At 37.6% G+C, this 19575-nt stretch overlaps 1 protein-coding gene across 4 annotated transcripts in view; it reads right to left on the bottom strand.

The window, feature by feature from the left end:
- CNTNAP4 (contactin associated protein family member 4) overlaps window positions 1-19575 on the bottom strand; it is a 313027-nt gene that overhangs the window by 19059 nt on the left and 274393 nt on the right. For 2 of the 4 annotated variants that reach the window (XM_061386803.1, XM_061386801.1), the window contains 2 exons: window positions 16826-16897; window positions 10751-10850 (listed from right to left, as the gene is read on the bottom strand). In XM_061386803.1, the coding sequence (XP_061242787.1) occupies window positions 10751-10850; window positions 16826-16897 (172 nt within the window). Of the gene's footprint in view, window positions 1-8493; window positions 10851-16825; window positions 16898-19575 lie in introns of those variants that run through there. The other 2 variants (XM_061386802.1, XM_061386804.1) reach the window with 1 other exon arrangement.

Genomic DNA, 19575 nt, shown 5'->3' with positions numbered 1-19575 from the left:
CAACCAGGAAAGCAGATGGGAGTCACGGCTGCAGAGCTCCCTGTGGTGGACACACACTCACAGGTCATAACCTGCCCGCCTGAGGATGAGGTAAAAACCTTTGTGTCAAAACAGACGTTCTTAAAAACAGATTGAGAAACTTCAGTGCTCTAGTGTCTGCAGAATAAAATCATATTTTTTTGTCAATTAGACCAAAACAGAACAGGACAAACAAACAAAAAACCACCAACAAAAGGACAAAGAGCCAGAGGATATGGAGCAAAGATCCTCTCTTCATCCAAATGCTAGGCAGGCTCCTCCTCTCCATCTTCTCCACTAGGCCTCATTCTTGTTGGAAAGACCTGAACCAACATTTAAAAAGTTTCTAATATCCCTGCCATGGCACTAGCTCCCCTTAAAGTGCCTACCTTGGGAAAACTCAAGGTTGCCAAAATAGTTTACCATTTTGTCAATCCCTGAGGAAAGGAAATGGCCAACAAGCGGACACCGCTGTCCTAGTCGCACCTGTACTGAGTAACCCTGATCACTTTCCCTTTCCTAACTCTGCTGAGCCTCCACGCACCCCTCCTAAGGAACACCCCCCCCATAAGATGCCAGTCACCCCCCTACAATGCAAGTTGAGTTCAGCTAATGCTAGACACTTTCCCCTATTGCAATATTTATTACTAACCAAACCCTGTCCTTACCATTTTAACCAGTATCTGACTTTATCTTTGATGATAGCACTATGGATTATTTAAAACAGCCAAGTCAAAGAAGTCAGAAGTTTCTTCTTAAACTAGAGGAGAGGGAAGGGAAATAAGACTTGAACTGAACTTTACTTAAAACTGGAGGTGTGAAGAGAACAATGTTTCACATGGAAAACTATCCATTAGGCATTTTCTGCTAGGAATATACAGAAGTACTTGCGATTCATTAAATACCAGGGTCAATACTTTATTTCTAAAAAATATAGCTAATGTTTTTCCTTGACTTTCAACTGGTTGTTTGTGTACTTACTTTTAAAAAATTGAAGTATAATTCACTTAGAATGTTGTGTTAGTTTCAGGTGTACAGCAACATGATTCAGATATAGATATATATATATATATATATATATATACATACACTTATTTTCAGATTCTTTTCCCTTATAGGTAATTACAAAATATTGAGCACACTTCCCTGTGCTACACAGTTAGTCCTTGTTGATTATCTATTTCATACATAACAGTGATTTGATCATATGATCCTCTGTGACCATCTATAAGCCTCACCTGGAGGCCATAACCAAGGAGGCCAAATATGGAACAATCTGAGTAACAAAGAAGACAGTCATGGGACTGGATCGTGACCCACTGAATAAACCAAACAAGCGTGTGTCCATACTAACATCAATGAATAATTAAATACTTAGATGGTGGAGAATGGCAGCTCTTCCTTAGGGAAAGATCTAAGTTAATAAATGTGGAAGGAATGAAGGGAATACAAAGCATCATGAGGCAGACTTCACAGTAATGACAGGAGGAGGCAAGATGCGGAAATGGATGCTGCATCAGTGGGGGAAAGTTTAAGGGAAAATCAGCCTCGGCTAAAGGTAACTTTGCAAAGGAGAAACTCAAAGGACACCACATGTACCAGGAATCCAGGGTCCATATCACAAGTAATGAGACATCCTGACCTCATGTACTCCATGATACTATGAACTGAGCAGGACACAACATTGCTTCTGTGATTTTCATGCCAAAAAAATTCATGTGTTCTATTTCATCAGAAGAAAAACCAGGAAAACCAAAACTGAGTGGTATCTATAAAATGATCAGGTGTTGTAAGAAATCAGAAGCATCACAGTCATGAAAGATTAAGAGCAGACTGAGGAGCCATGCCTGGAGAAGGCAGTGGCACCCCACTCCAGTACTCTCGCCTGGAAAATCCCATGGATGGAGGAGCCTGGTAGGCTGCAGTCCATGGGGTCGCTAGAGTCGGACACGACTGAGCAACTTCACTTTCATTTTTCACTTTCATGCATTGGAGAAGGAAATGGCAACCCACTCCAGTGTTCTTGCCTGGAGAATCCCAGGGAGGAGGGAGTCTGGTGGGCTGCCATCTTTGGGGTCGCACAGAGTCAGACACGACTGAAGCGACTTAGCAGCAGCAGTAGCAGCAAGGAGCCATGCCAGGTGGAAGGGCATTAAAGAGACACAGCAGCTACATGCAATCAAGGATCCTGGACTAGATCCTGGAGCAAAAATAGGATAATAGGGGGAAAATTAGAGGAAGTTGCATGAGAATCTGTAGGCTAACATTCAATGTTAATTTCCTGGTTTTTAGCATTGAAGTCTGTCTGTGTAAGTTGTTAATATTAGGGAAGGTGAAGGAAGGGTAAATACTTTCCTTTCTGTCCCAGTTTTACAGCTTTCCTGGAATTCGCAAATTATTTCAAATAAAATTTTATAAAGGATAGAGACCTGGCACTCTCATGTAGGCCCATCTTTTCTTGCACTGTTTCCAAATTAAACCTAAAATGCTACCGAGACATTTAATTTCCCCTCCTGGTACACATTTCAGCTTATTCTTCTGAAAGTTGCTACTGGGACATGAACGGGCACATCACCCGCATACAAAGTGCCAGGTCTGTTGTTGAGCAAAGTCCAGCTTGATTAGTAATAAAGGCATTTACTATAAATGTAGTTACACTCTTTCAACATTACAATAAGTAAAAGCACATTACTGATGAATGCAGCATGCAAAATGAAATGTTAATTGCCCATAAGTGTTACTGTGGGTGAATTGGTATTGAACGAAGGTGCCATTTTTAGCACTAATGTATATAATGTGACTCATTTAAAACACATTTCAGTACCTCAAATATAAAATTGAGCAAATTTAGGGCATTGAGTAATTGGCTTTCATTAAGGTCTTTCTTAATTGGATATTTTGGAAATAGGTTTATTAGTGATCACAAAATGGATCTATAAAGCAACTTGTAAAAATGTAGACTTTACCATGTAATGGACACTGCATTCATGGTTATTACTATCAGGAGGAGTTGGGCATGTGATAGATAAGCTACATTTTGCTTAATGTTTGCTTTGAGGTATTTTATTGCTCTAAATAGGTAGTAAATGTCCATTTACAAAGAAAAACAATAGTTAGCAAGCTGCATAAAAAATAACTGGAGGACTGTCTATGTTTCTACCAATTTTAATCAAGTAAGAGAAAGCCATCACCCTTAATCATCCTACATGCCAAAGTCACTGGAAATGGAGCCATGCTGATGCGTGTGTAAGCACAGCAGAGCTGCTGCCAGCCAGCCAGTGTGCCGAGGCCACTGCAAGCATCCCGTCCAATCAAGGAGTGGGTGCTTGCTCGTCCTCTGCCCCCCACCCCCTTCCACCTGGACTTCAAGTGAAACAATTTTCAAACCAAACAGAAGATTATATTATAAAATACAATTCACCTCACAAATTACAATATTGAAAATCCTCATTTTCTTTCAATTTAAACACGCTGTGTAATCTATGATGCTCAAATCACAGTCATTAAAAAAAAAAATCCAAATGCTCATAACAGCAAGCCTATACTGCATAATTGTGAGCACATATTGTATACATCTTCCATACACTCAACAAAGAAAGTTATATTAATATTAGTAGTTCAGGTAACTGTTGAGAAACTAGCTTTCAGTTCTACATGACAGCATGAATAATACTGAACAGACAGAAGTAAATGACGGATTGTGGCAGAGCTCTTTATAACATGTGAAAAGTGGGCTGGAGGCTAGTGCGCTTCATTAAGAGCAAATCAGAGATAACAAGGACTAGACAATGTAAGAATTGTCTAGAGAATGAAATTTTCAGCACACATATTTGTCTTTTTGTTTTGTTTGTGGGTTTGTTTGCAAGATAGGAAAAGATTGATTTTAGTAAAGTAATATTAACTAAGATGCTGATTAAAGATATTTTATTGAAAAGTACAGTGGCATGAGGGATGGATTAATCTGTTTTGCTAATAGTCAAGGCTGCATTTAAACATTACTAGTGGTGCTCAGGGTTTTCAGGTAAAGATAATTATTTATCTTTGCAGCAGCCTTGCTTTCCTATGGGGTAAGAAATTGACCCTTCAATTATGTCAATTATACATACACAGAAAGCAGCCAGTGCTCAGTCATTATTTACTTAATCTTAGTCATTACTTACTTAGTCATTCAATTAACTCTACTGGGTGGCTGTTAATCAAGCCCTGTGTTGGTGGTGGGACTGACTGAACGTGAAAGCCAGGAAGACACATATCTTGATCTCATGGTGCTGTGAGTCAATTTCATGACCGAAGCCAACAGAAAAGTAGCAACTGCTCAACAAAAATTTTAGAGGCATTTTATCACCATGTCAATTTCACACATCATGATATTTCAAATATGGTAAGGTGTACTAAATTCCACTATGAAAGTCATCAGGAAAGATGAGGAATTTTCTTTTTCTTATATAAATTACAGGTAGAAGAAGGATGTGTGGACATGTGAAACCATTCAGAAACCATCATCAGAATTATCACCACTATAGTTCTGAATGGAAGTCATCTATGTTTAAATTAGTTTGGTCAGGTTTAATTTTTGATTGTTTTTGGTATGATAAAATGTGCTGCTTTGTTATGTTTGGTTTATTCTTCATAGAATTACAGCCCTATTCCAGAAGATGTCATTCTCCAAAAATTTATTTGATGCTACAGATTTTCTACTAAGAAAAGTTTGTCAGATATTTTAAGCAAATGAAAAAAATTTGTGCAAAGAGTCTCTTGATCATCATAGTCATTTGTAACCATATTCTTTTCACATGTACTTTGGAAGAACAGGTCATTTGCTCAATTTAAAAATTAATTTGCTCCTTTAGAAAATATAGAGAAACATGAACTTTCACAGAAATATAATTTATCAGAAAGTTTCTCACACAAACAGTTTGAAAGCAGATGTGTTAGTTCAATGAGCACGAAACCATGTCTGGTATCAGCACATGGAGAAGGAAAGTTATTTTATTACGAGCAAACACAAATCAGTCTGGTGTGACACAAGGAATTATAACAGGAACTGGCCTTGCTAGTTTATGGCTTGATAAAATAGATATTACTAATTTAATGACTTTAGAAAAAATTCATTAGCGCTCCTAATTTTCCATATGAAAACACTGAGCAAACCAAGTTTTGAGAATTTCCAATCTTCTCTCAGGAGGAGGGACAAGAAGTCACAGCCAAGGAAGGAACCTAGGGTTCACTCTGGCTAGATTCACTACTTGCATTGCCTCCATAGAAGGAAAGCAAGACACATTTATGCAAAGAAATGTGCCAGACATTCTATACCTAACTCAGGAAATATGGGGACAGACAGTGACTTGGGCTCAGGTCATTTTACACAGAGAAACAAAGAATAACCAAATACAGGTTCCTCTCTAGGAAAGTTCAACCAAAAAGGATCTGGAGTAAAGGATATCTGGCTAGTTGGATGAAGAAAAATACAGTAAATAAGTGTGTGGTAGCAAAACAGAAACAGATTCATCAGAGGTCTATCCTTCTTCTTCAGGAACTACCTAAGCCGAAGAGCTGTTTGTCCAAGTTGATGCCCTGGGCACCAAGCAGTCAATACCCAATGCCTGGCTGATGGTGGTGGCCGGAGTTAAGTCACTAAATCATGTCTGACTCTTGCAACTGCATGGGTGTGCCCCATCAGGCTCTTCTGTCCATGGGATTTTCCAGGCAAGAATACTGGAGTGGGTAGCCATTTCCTCCCCCAGGGGACCTTCCTGACCCAGGGATTGAACCCGCATCTCCTGCCTTGCAGGCAAATATACTTATTTACCACTGCCCAGTGAAAGCAGGAATCGGCAAACTACAGCAGACCAAATGCAACTCACTGCCTACGTTTGCAAGGTCTGTCAGCCAAGAATAGTTCATACATTTTTAAATGATTGTCGGGGTGCAGGGGAGGAAATCAGAACAGAAACATTTGATGACGCTGGAGTGGAAATCATGTGAAATTCAAATTTCACTGTTGATAAGTACAGGAGTTATAATGCCCCAGCCTCTCCCCAATTCAGGACTTCTTTAAAGGACCACATTCACAGGGTTGGCTGAGTCTGTTGTGATGGCACCAACCTCTCCATCCACCCAACTCTGCATCTTCTTTTCTCAGATGTTGACCTCTACATTCAGTTCAGTTCACTTCAGTCGCTCAGTAGTGTCCGACTCTTTGCGACCCCAAGAATCACAGCACGCCAGGCCTCCCTGTCCATCACCAACTCCAGGAGTTCACTCAAACTCATGTCCATCGAGTCGGTGATGCCATCCAGCCACCTCATCGTCTGTCATCCCCTTCTCCTCCTGGCCCCAATCCCTCCCAGCATCAGAGTCTTTTCCAATGAGTCAACTCTTCGCATGAGGTGGCCAAAGTACTGGAGTTTCAGCTTCAACATCAGTCCTTCCAATGAACACCTAGGACTGATTTTTAGGATAGACTGGTTGGATCTCCTTGCAGTCCAAGGGACTCTCAAGAGTCTTCTCCAATACCACAGTTCAAAAGCATCAATTCTTCAGTGCTCAGCTTTCTTCATTACTCCCTAGTAAATTTCCCTCATGACAATCTCTGCCTCAAGAGTTTGCTTCCCCAGAGAACTCAGCCTGTTAGGAATGTAATTAAGAAACACGGAGAGAGCTAAAAAGTGACAGCTAAAGGAGCTGAACATGATACGGCAGGGGATAGGGCAGTGCAGGGCTATTTTCCCTTGTAAGATGTCTTGTACTACTTGAGATTTAAAATATATGCATGTATCTTAAAATATATTTTAAATATAATACTATAAATAGGGAAGATAATAAAAAATGGTTTCCCCAGAAAAGCCATTACAATGGTGAGTCAGATGGTTTTCCCTCCCACTTTATTTGCATTTTCCAATAGTCAAAACCACGCTCCGGGGAAGTTACTGACACACCAGAAGTCCAACTCTCTTACCACATTATGTGCAAACTGTTCATATTTTCTTGCTTCTCACAGTCTTCCTTGTAAACACGCATGTGCTCATTCACATACATTCCAAACACACAGTCAGCTGCTGAATTTTTTCTTCCCTGTTACCACTCTCCATTATCTGAACTTTGGAAAAGTAGAAGTTGAGCAGAACTTATTAAATGCATCTGTAAAATTGTATTATTTAGTTAGATTAATCATTTAGTTGATATGTGGATTGGGAAATCGATCAACAAAACATATTTTAATGAGATGTGCCACCTTCTACCATATGGAAAACACCTGAAGTGACTCAGTCAGATCCAATTCATACTGAGTATTTCATTAAGACTACCTATGTTTCAGTTAAAATATCTCTCCTAGGATCAAGAACCATAAGCTTAATAAATATTTTTTTAAAGAAAACCAAGTCTATTGATGGCAATGACCTACAAACAAAGGTTTATGTTCATTTAAATATGGAAAAGATCTAGAACTAGAACTTGGACAAAAAGGAAACCAAGAACCTCCAAATTTTCTATACCACTAAATAACTATCAAAACTTCATGTCTTGAAGGCACTAATTATCAGCAAAGTATACAGCAAAAATGAAATTCTTGTCACAGCCTCACCACTTACACAGTACTATTAATATATGTCCCCTTGGGGATATAACCATATACCCTCATATACATGCATCTCAGACTTTTCATCTGTAAAACTGAGATTTTCACACTAAATAATATACCAGTGATCACCAGTTGCATGATGGACTCTGTTGCAAGGATTATTTTTTTGTAGACGAAGGATAAGACCATCTGGTGAGAGAGAATCTGGGATGCTTAACTTCTGTCTGGTTGTTGTCTGGGTTCTTCTTCTTCTGGTTTTTGTCTTTAACTTACTGTCTAAATAATTCATTAAATTTGCTTTAAAGAGCAACACTGGGGAAAAGATTTTTAAACATGGAACTATTTCCTAGAGCGGATATAGTTTCTACAAAATTAAGATGTCATTTCCCAGGCGTGACCCTCATTTCATGTGCCATGCTAAGTCCATTTTATTTCATATTTGAATTTAATGAGGTTTGAGAAATTTGGTCTTCTCAAAAGAGAATGTTAATTACATATTGTTTTCATTTGTGTCACTTGAAATAATCAATAAAGAATTTTTAAACGTTGATATTTCAGCAGTGTGTGCTATATTCTTACATATGATCCTATGCATATATATAGGGTTCATTGGCCAAGTTCTGTGCAGAAGTAAAAGGATATCACCCAATGTAAACATAAGTAGCCTTTAAGCAAACAAATGCTAGCAGGCAAATTGTTGTTCTCTGGAAAAATGTAAAATCTAGTTCAATTTCCTTGTTACAATCAGGAAACATTTTTGTATATTTTCTTTCATTTCTGAGTCTAGTTAAAAGGAAAAGTACATTATAAATGCAACTTTTGTTAACAATTCATAATAATCATGGGGTGTACCAGAAAGTTTAAAAAAGTCACAAACATCAGTAAAGAAGGCATACTTCTACACATCTTTTTACTGTTTTGAGAAAAAAAAATCCAGTATAATTCCCTCATTTGAAACTTTTATACAACATCTCAAAATATATTCTGCATTTTACTTCAAAAATGCATTTTATTAAGAAAAAAGAAGGAACAGATTACAAACCAGGGAATGAAAGTCATGGCGTATGATATATCAGTGCGTTTTAATGCCATAATGTTAAACCTAGCAGAGCAGACCACAGAGTACTGTGAGGCTTCACTGTCTATAAGCCTGTCCACCTTCCAGCTCCCAACCAAGTTAACACTGCTACTAAATAACCAGAACACATGTAAAAGATTCAGGGCTGTTACCATTGTATTCAGCTTTGCATGAAATGAAAACTACCATTTTGGTGTTCAACCCCTTCGCGGCTACCACAGGACTTTAAAGAAAAAGAATGCCATGTATCCATATAGGTCTTTCATAAACCATGGTTAAGATTTCATCAAGCATTTACAGAAACATCAAAATTAATACAGTGCTATGAGAAAGAACAGGCAGGTTTTATAAGGAGAGTTAAGAGGGAAAATAAGGGGAAAAGCGTTCACTTTACGTATTTCCAAATTGTTCTGGTGTGGACAAACTAAAGCATCTAATTTTCCCTTGGCAGACACCTGGAAAGTATGAGTATAAATGCCAAAGTGCCTTTGCTACATAATTGGCTTGTGGAATTCAAATATAGCTACATGAAAGCATCTTTTCACATGGCCTCAAAGGTAATTACTGCAACAGTTTCATAAAGTGATTGATAATTATTTGAATTTCAGGCACCTGTATATCTCCTAATCAGAATGTACTAGTTAGTAAGTTATATTGATTTTTGGTTCTTTTTGAGAAATTTACTCCATCATCATAAATGAGAAGTAACTCAAATGATAGAATATGACATATAATATGCCATCACCCCTTAGAAGGAACACACTTTAACAACTCTACTGGTTTTGCAAAAAAGGGGGCGTGACTGAAACTTATATTCCAAAAAGTATGCCCTGGAGATTAGTATATAGCTGAATATATACCTGAAGTGGGGGATATAATTTAGAATGAAGAATGGAGCTTACATGTCAAATTGTCTCTTTTTTCTAATACATAAGAAGATGCTCCATGGTATATAGTCAATAGAGATCAAAGAAAAGTGGGTGATATACTTTAGAAAAACAGAATTATAAACCTATAAAGAAAGCTTACATAGGATTTGGGGAAAATATTCTCAGAAGTATATTTCATTTGAGACATTACAGTTGTAAATAAAAAATAATTCTTTGCAGTGTTAAGAATTGTGTGTGTGTGTGTGTGTGTGTGTGTGTTTTATCAACAAGTTTACTTGCAAATATTTCACATTCTTTGGGAAATGGGCATTAACCAGGTTCTTAACTACTACCAATACCAAACCATGATAACAAATTAAACAGAAAAGTTTTAAAGGCAAGACATCACATACTGATGACCAATGCACTTTCTGAGTCTTGTTACATACAAATTTTATGTTCAGAGCTGGAGCCTTACGCGCAAAACCTCATGTTTTCAAAATCATTAAAAACAGTCAAATCGAAATAGAGCAATACAAACAAACCAATGAAAACAAAAACATTTTTCCAGACTATTGATAAATTGTATTGAATGCAATACAGAGAAAGGCAAAGGGGTTTATATACTTTTGGCCACTGAAGATGCAAACACCAGCCAAACAGGATCTTAGAAGCATTTCCAGGTCTATGAATAACACCATAGGGACACCAAAGCAAACACAGCATATGTTCTCAAATAAAGCAAGGTCATTATAGTCCAATTTTGATTTTCACCTCTAACACAACTTAGGTAGCACGTGGTTGAGAGGCTAGCACTACAGTTTTCACAATGAAAAACTGTAGCTCTCAAGTGAGTTAAACTTCTGCTTTAGATTGTATCAGAATGGCTGGAAATTAACAGCAATATCTAATTCTTGTTATGCAGAATGACCGCTGTGGGAAATAAGTCAATGGATGAGGCCTCCTGGAGCCATCTCGAGTCTGGCAATGCGGCAGTGCTGCAAATCCATTGCCTGTACATTCAGTGGGAGAGCTTGCTTTTTGTTCTTTGAGAGCCCCTGGCTATTACATCAGGCTATTGTAATTATACAGTAAATCATCTCTGCCAATCAGAAGAAGTACTCTTTCTGATTTTCATTGACTGGATTTTGTATATTAAGCTCACTTTTCAAAACAGCCTCAGCATTGTCTACATTCTCTGACCTTTTTGCCTCATTTCTTTTGTATAACCTTTTCTGCTGATAAATGCGGACAGCTATGGCAGCGATGCACAGCAAGATAAAGATCACAACAGCTATCAAACCTAGTGAGAGAAGAGAAGAGACACACAAAATCAGAACCGTTGTCCAAACAGAAACTGTATAGACTTCATTGTTTAAGAAGTCATAATAAAATTATCTTCTACCAAAATCAAGCATCTAGTACATGTAAGTTGTAAATATCAAAAATCTTAGGCATTTCTGGATCAAGTATTATCAAAATATGTTGAGTTTACTTCTGAGTTCTGTCAGTCTTATGGGCTCACCTTCACTTATTCTGAATGCATATTATAATGGATTATTTAGTGTATTTGTATATACAATTTTTTAATAATATATTACCTACACATCTCTAAGTCCATTTGGTCACCTCATATTAATACCTAGACAAGTTTAGTTATTTTGAAATTATATAGTAGTAGTAACATCATAAAATAATCAAATGTGTTTTTAATACTTAAATATGTGAACATTTTAAAACTGAACTTTAGTTGATTTACAATGTTCTGTTAGTTTAAGGTGTACAGCATGATTCCATTATACATATATATATATATATACACACACATACATGTATCTCTATTATTTTTCAAATTCTTTTCCTTTATAGGTTGTGACAAAATATTGAGTAAAGTCCCTGTGTCATACAATAGGTCCTTGTTGGTTATCTATTTTACATATAGTAGTGTGTATATGTTGATCCCAATCTCCTAATTTATCCCCTTAAACATTAACATTTTAATGAAGTTGATTATCAATAATTTGTTATATCCCTAAATAGCAAGAACAAGTTTTATATGAATAATCCTTACTATGAACTATATTGATCCTGATACACAGATGAGATTATATCTATATTAAGAATATTGACTTTTTGAGACATCTGATTGTAAATAAAAAATTTAAACACCACAGCGGTTAGCTATGCTAATTGGTTACCAATTCTGGCATTATGTTAAGTCAGTTATCTTCAGAGTGAGATCTCTGAATCCTTGATGGTTCCTGGAACATTTTGAGGAGGCCCATAGCGTCGACGCTATTCGTAATAACTCTAAGATGCCTTTCTCACCATGTTGACGTGCCCACTGAGAGAACAAAGCAAGGTTAGGTAGAGTTCCTGGTACCTTAACATGAACTAAGGCAAGGTCACCAAAGTTTCAAAGTGGTCACTGAATTCATAAAGTAAGCAGGCACTGCTCTGCCAGCTTCATTTAAGAATGTCCTTGATGAAGCACTAAAAATTATACATTTTGTCAAACTGTGACTTTTGCCCATAAGACTTTCTCACATTTTGTGTGATGAAATGGAAAGTATCTGTAAAGTACTGATACTTCTCCCGCAGACTGAAGTACGGTGGCTGTCTCTGGAAGAAGGCCAGTGTGAGCATTTCAGTTGAGTTGTGAGCTGAACTAGTTGCTTTTTCCTGTAAAGAACACTGTTTTACTTGGAAAGAACGACTGACAGATAAACTGTGGTTGTTTTAACTGGATATCTGGCAGAAATTTTCTCTAAAATGAAGTGAATCTGTCACTTCAAGATAAACAACTGAAAGTGTAGGATGCCAGTGATCAAAGCCAAGTTTTCAAATGAAACGTAGAACTTGGAAAACTGTTGTCTGTCACAAGTTTGAGAGTTCCTCATACTTAGACTCTTCTGATGAAATCAGTGGCGGTGTGAACATAGTGTTTTCAGATGAAAATAAGTACAACGGAAACAGCAAGGTGGATGGAGTCTCATATCATAAAACAAGGACTCTTTCCTCTAGTTTAAAGTAGGTGTAAACAACTCTGATCACTCCAACTGAAACCAAAACTTCAAAGGTCCTCATCAGTCACAATGGATTCTCGAGTACGTGCTCTGATGGGCAGATTGACTACAGCTAATAATATTGCCAGGGGCTAAGCCGATTTTTGGCTATGACACACTTATCTGAGAGGGATAGCAGAAACTTCAAAGGTCCTCATCAGTCACAATGGATTCTAGAGTACATGATCTGATGGGCAGATTGACTATAGCCAATAATATAGCTAGGGGCTAAGCTGAGTTTTGGCTATGTCAGCTTTATCTGAAAGGGATAGCAATTCCTTGCTGACAGATCTAACATAAATCTGATAAGTGAATTCTGTATTGAAATCTGAAGAATTTTCTAATGGATATAATTGTTTTATTTTTGTTATATTAATAAAGAATAATTGAAATCAGAATATCCATTTGTTGTCATATATTTTGCCTCTCATCTTAGAAAAGTAATGAGTTGTTATCAGTATTCTATTGCTTGGTTATAGGCCTCTGATTTAAAGAAAGAGATCCTAAACAATTTCAATGGAGAAAGCTGATGAAGTAGGCACAGACAGTAGGCTGTGTCTTAATTGCTGTGTCTTAATTGTGTGTCTTAATTGCTGTGCTCTGCTTAATTGTGTCCGACTCTTTGCAGGTCCATGGACTGTAGTCTGCCAGGCTCCTCTGCCCACATAATTCTCCAGGCAAGAATACTGGAGTGGGGTGCTCTTTCCTACTCCAGTGGATCTTTCTGACCCAGGGATCAAACCCATATCTCCTGCATCTCCTGTGTCTCCTGCATTGGCAGGTGGATTCTTTACCACCAGCACCAAGTGGGAAGCCCACACAGACAGCAGGCTACTGCAGACAAAATCAGGGATGGGCTCTGGAATGGGTTTGCTCCATGCATGTGATTTATCTCTTGTAATTGGAGACGGTTTATATCCTTTGGCCACCTGATGCAAAGAACTGACTCACTGGAAAAGACCCTGATCCTGGGAAAGATTGAAGGCAGGAGGACAAGGGGACAACAGAGGATGAGGTGGTTGGATGGCATCACCAACTCAATGGACATGAGTTTGAACACGCTCCAGGAGTTGGTGATGGACAAGGAGGCCGGGCATGCTGCAGTCTATGGGGTCACAAAGAGCTGGACACAATTGAGTGACTGAACTGAACTGAATTAGAGACAGTGTTATGTCAGGGTTTGTTATGTCCAAGAAAAACCTTGATTTAACATGATACACCAGAAAAAAAAAGGAAAGGAAAAAAGATATTATAGATGAAATATGACTACCTACCACATTCTGAGACATTACTATCTGAAGTTCTGTGTGAATGTGTTTTTATGATGAAATTACGTAGCTTGCTGTCTCAATCTGACCATTCATATCTGTGAAGTCTGACCAGAAACTCTCTCTAGTGTCTGAGTCACCAGTTTTAAATGTCTTATTAAATCAATTTCCCCACCTCACCCTGTTTATTTATTTGTTGTTTATAATTCAAGAAAAAGATTGCCTAAAATGTAAAACATAGGAGAATTAGCCAATTAGAATATACTTAAATGGACTAACTCATGTTACACAGCGGATGCAAGTTAAGAGTAAGAAGACAACAGTTGAAGAAATCTACTACAATGCTGGCAGATGGAGAAACACACTAGAGAATGGTATTCTGTGATTTAGCAGATGAATTGCATGTGATCCCAGACAAGGCCTTTGGAGCTTAGATGGCCACAACCCGCTGCTCTGCTTCTGAAGCTCAGTCCCTGCCGTGATCAAAAGCAGGCACCACTAGATCCAGAGGCCCTGGGGAGACCCTAAGCAGTAAACCTTCCATAGAGTCTTGCTCTGCTCTATGCATCCGAGTCGAGTGAGAATTTCACACACGACCTACAACTTGCTTCCATTCTAGAATAACACAGAATAACTTATAAACACACTTCTTCCTTTACTCTGCAAATCTTGCCAGTAATCTTTGCCCAAAGGTATGATAAAAAGATTAAATACTTGCTCTAACATTGGCATGACTACACATAACTATGTATCTGCATCTCCCTATATTCATACTATATTTATCGGTGTATAGAAAATACACAGTAAAAGCACCATTATTGTTGCAGAAACCAGTAATCGAGAAACCAAGCACCACACTCAGACAGTTGGAGAACTCAGGTTTATTATGCCAGCAGGCACAGAGGAGTTAACACTCCAAGCTCTGAGCCCCGAACAAGGGGTTACAGAGTTTTTATAGGCAGACTATAGTGGGCGACAATAGCTGCTAATAGGCTGGTTTAAACTAGGGGGTTTTGCACGCGTGGGAATAGCGGTCAAGACGGGGAGGGGAATGCCTGACCTTACAGGGACTGGCATGATTAAGCAGGTTTGCAGGGGCTGGGCAATGGCAAAGAGCAGGACAAGGTGCGTGAGATAAGCTCCGGTTCCTCGTATTGTAAGTCCCCACTTTCCAAGACTATGTGACCTACGTGATCCAGACTTTGCAAGGAGCAAGCTGAGTTACAGAGGCAGAACGAGCAGGAGGTTATGTGAAATTTTAACTTTTCCTCTTCATTATGAGACCGAGACAATTTGTTTGACAAATAGGAGTCCCAATTTGAAATGTTGAGCGCATTGCATTGATAAATGGTATAATTTTAAATTTAGAGTTTTTACCAGTTAATGTTTTAATGCTATATTAATATATTTATTTTACACATGCAGATTTTAACTACTCTTCTAACAGGGTGAGGAGCCTATTTTATGCATCTTTAATTTATACACCATTAATTTGACTAAAATAAAACAACTGAAAAAGCAATGGGGATTTTAATATTCTTGCAAATTTTGATCAGTACTATTCTGTCTAAATAAAATTCTAAGTACTTAAAGGAAGCTGATGTCTACACAAGTAAGGGTGTAAAAAGTAGAGAAACAAATGGATCAATTATAAGCCCACATAAGCTGCTCAAGAATATGTCTAATCACATTACTTGGCAATATAATAAAATAATTGCTTACTTTCTATATCATTTGCAGAATATGGAGAAAAGGTGAACCATTTAACATTTCAATAATCTGATTAATAATATTCTGAAAACCATTAATCAGGAAGAAAAAGGTTTATGTGGGGGCTTGGTTTTGAATAAATTATGTCTCAGAGAATATGCTGCTCTACTGCCAGGAAGATATATTTAAATTTTTTGGTGCTAATTTTGCAATTTAAAATAAGTAATAAACCACTTTTATTCCATTAGCTTAGTATTTGATAAAATGCAAATACAACTGTAATATTCATTGAGAAGGGCATCTAAACCAGGAAAATAATCCACTTTATTAAGCATTAAGGCAACAATAAACACATGTTTTTAATGTTCATCTCAGAATTTTCCAACTTGCTACATAAATTCTTGCAGAAGCAGTGATGTGTCCAAGAAACCAAAAAATGACACTTCCTTAAATACAATCAGAACACCCTAGGGAGTGCAGACGGCCATTCTAAAGCTAAATGATATTCATTATTAGTACTATGTCCTGCTGCTGCTGCTGCTGCTAAGTCGTGTCAGTCAAGTCCGACTCTGCGACCCCATAGATGGCAGCCCACCAGGCTCCCCCGTCCCTGGGATTCTCCAGGCAAGAACACTGGAGTGGGTTGCCATTTCCTTCTCCAATGCAGTTGTGTCCGACTCTTAGCGACCCCATGGACTGCAGCCTACCAGGTTCCTCTGTCCATGGGATTTTCCAGGCAAGAGTACTGGAGTGGGGTGCCATTGCCTTCTCCGATGTCCTAATAATATCTAATACTAATACTTGAGTGTGGTATTTCAGTGAAATTATCAATTATTTGTACTGGAAATCTCCAAGGAAGCTGCAAATTTAAGAAGACTATATGACAATCCAATACAAATAATAAATCACCTTCCTGACCTCAGGATTCAGTGATAACTCTTGGGACATGTACAGATTCTTCAGTACTGTCTGTTCAGTGTCCAACTCTTTAGGGACCCTGTGGACTGTAGCCCACCAGGCTCCTCTGTCCATGGAATTTCCCAGGCAAGAATACTGGAGTGGGTTGCCACTTCCTTCTCCAGGGAATCTTCTCTACCAGGGATAGAACCTGAATTTCCTATGTTGGCAGGCGGATTCTTTACCAGCAGCCCTATAGTGTCTATAATACTAAATATTCACCATTATTAGGAACGATATTAAGTACCGAAGAAGAGCTCATTCATGCTTTCTGTTACCTCCAATGACTGCAGAGTCACTTTTGATTGTCTTTGTGAGGGGTTCTCTGTCATCTCTTGTTCCAGAATGATCTACATTAAAGGAAAAAAAAGAGGGGAATGGGGGTGATATAGGAGAGTAAAAAGAAGACTTTTTAAAAATTCATTAACAGTTTAAATCAGAAGAGAATTATAGAGGTCAATGTGGAATGTCTGTAACTGTAAACTTATGCAATACCCACATGCAAAGGCCTGTATGAATAAGGAATTGAGAATTGAGAATCTAAAAAAAAAAATGGGAAAGAATCAAAGGTAAAGTTCATAGCAATACAGGCATACCTCAAGAAACAAGAAAAAAGTCAAATAAATAACCTAACTCTACACCTAAAGCAACTAGAAAAGGAAGAAATGAAGAACTCCAGGGTTAGTAGAAGGAAAGAAATCTTAAAAATTAGGGCAGAAATACATGCAAAAGAAACAAAAGAGACCATAGCAAAAATCAACAAAGCCAAAAGCTGGTTCTTTGAAAGGATAAATAAAATGGACAAACCATTAGCCAGACTCATCAAGAAACAAAGGGAGAAAAATCAAATCAATAAAATTAGAAATGAAAATGGAGAGATCACAACAGACAACACAGAAGTACAAAGGATCATAAGAGACTACTATCAGCAATTATATGCCAATAAAATGGACAACGTGGAAGAAATGGACAAATTCTTAGAAAAGTACAACTTTCCAAAACTGGGCCAGGAAGAAATAGAAAATCTTAACAGACCCATCACAAGCACGGAAATTGAAACTGTAATAAAAAATCTTCCAGCAAACAAAAGCCCAGGTCCAGACGGCTTCACAGCTGAATTCTACCAAAAATTTAGAGAAGAGCTAACACCTATCCTACTCAAACTCTTCCAGAAAATTGCAGAGGAAGGTAAACTTCCAAACTCATTCTATGAGGCCACCATCACCCTAATACCAAAACCTGACAAAGATGCCACAAAAAAAGAAAACTACAGGCCAATATCACTGATGAACATAGATGCAAAAATCCTTAACAAAATTCTAGCAATCAGAATCCAACAACACATTAAAAAGATCATACACCATGACCAAGTGGGCTTTATCCCAGGGATGCAAGGATCCTTCAACATCCGCAAATCAATCAATGTAATACACCACATTAACAAATTGAAAAATAAAAACCATATGATTATCTCAATAGATGCAGAGAAAGCCTTTGTTTGAAAATTCAACATCCATTTATGATAAAAACTCTCCAGAAAGCAGGAATAGAAGGAACATACCTCAACATAATAAAAGCTATATATGACAAACCCACAGCAAACATTATCCTCAACGGTGAAAAATTGAAAGCATTTCCTCTATAGTCAGGAACAAGACAAGGGTGCCCACTTTCACCATTACTATTCAACATAGTTTTGGAAGTTTTGGCCACAGCAATCTGAACAGAAAAGGAAATAAAAGGAATTCAAATTGGAAAAGAAGAAGTAAAACTCTCACTCTTTGCAGATGACATGATCCTCTACATAGAAAACTCTAAAGACTCCACCAGAAAATTACTAGAATTAATCAATGATTATAGTAAAATTGTAGGATATAAAATCAACACACAGAAATCCCTTGCATTCCTATGCACTAATAATGAGAAAACAGAAAGAGAAATTAAGGAAACAATTCCATTCACCATTGCAACAAAAAGAATAAAATACATAGGAATATATCTACCTAAAGAAACTAAAGATCTATATAAAGAAAACTATAAAACACTGGTGAAAGAAATCAAAGTGACACTAATAGATGGAGAAATATACCATGTTCATGGATTGGAAGAATCAATATAGTGAAAATGAGTATACTCCCCAAGGCAATTAATAGATTCAATGCAATCCCTATCAAGCTACCAACGGTATTCTTCACAGAGCTAGAACAAATAATTTCACAATTTGTATGGAAATACAAAAAAACTCAAATAGCCAAGCTATCTTGAGAAAGAAGAATGGAACTAACCTGCCTGACTTCAGGCTCTACTACAAAGCCACAGTCATCAAGACAGTATGGTACTGGCACAAAGACAGAAATATAGGTCAACGGAACAAAATAGAAAGCCTGGAGATTAATCCACGCACATATGGACACCTTATCTTTGACAAAGGAGGCAAGAATATACAATGGATTAAAGACAATCTCTTTAACAAGTGGTGCTGGGAAAACTGGTCAACCACTTGTAAAAGAATGAAACTAGAACACTTTCTAACACCATACACAAAAATAAACTCAAAATGGATTAAAGATCTCAACGTAAGACCAGAAACTATAAAACTCCTAGAGGAGAACATAGGCAAAACACTCTCCGACATACATCACAGCAGGATCCTCTATGACCCACCTCCCAGAATATTGGAAATAAAAGCAAAAATAAACAAATGGGACCTAATTAAACTTAAAAGCTTCTGCACAACAAAGGAAAATATAAGCAAGGTGGAAAGACAGCCTTCAGAATGGGAGAAAATAATAGCAAATGAAGCAACTGACAAACAACTAATCTCAAAAATATGCAAGCAACTCCTGCAGCTCAATTCTGGAAAAATAAATGACCCAATCAAAAAATGGGCCAAAGAACTAAATAGACATTTCTCCGAAGAAGACATACAGATGGCTAACAAACACATGAAAAGATGCTCAACATCACTCATTATCAGAGAAATGCAAATCAAAACCACTATGAGGTACCATTTCACACCAGTCAGAAT

This window comes from Bos javanicus, chromosome 18 (assembly GCF_032452875.1).
Source record: "Bos javanicus breed banteng chromosome 18, ARS-OSU_banteng_1.0, whole genome shotgun sequence".
NCBI classification, from domain to species: Eukaryota; Metazoa; Chordata; class Mammalia; order Artiodactyla; family Bovidae; genus Bos; species Bos javanicus.
The sequence above is the reverse complement of the archived record's forward strand: the minus strand, read 5'-3'. Positions and strand labels throughout refer to the sequence as shown.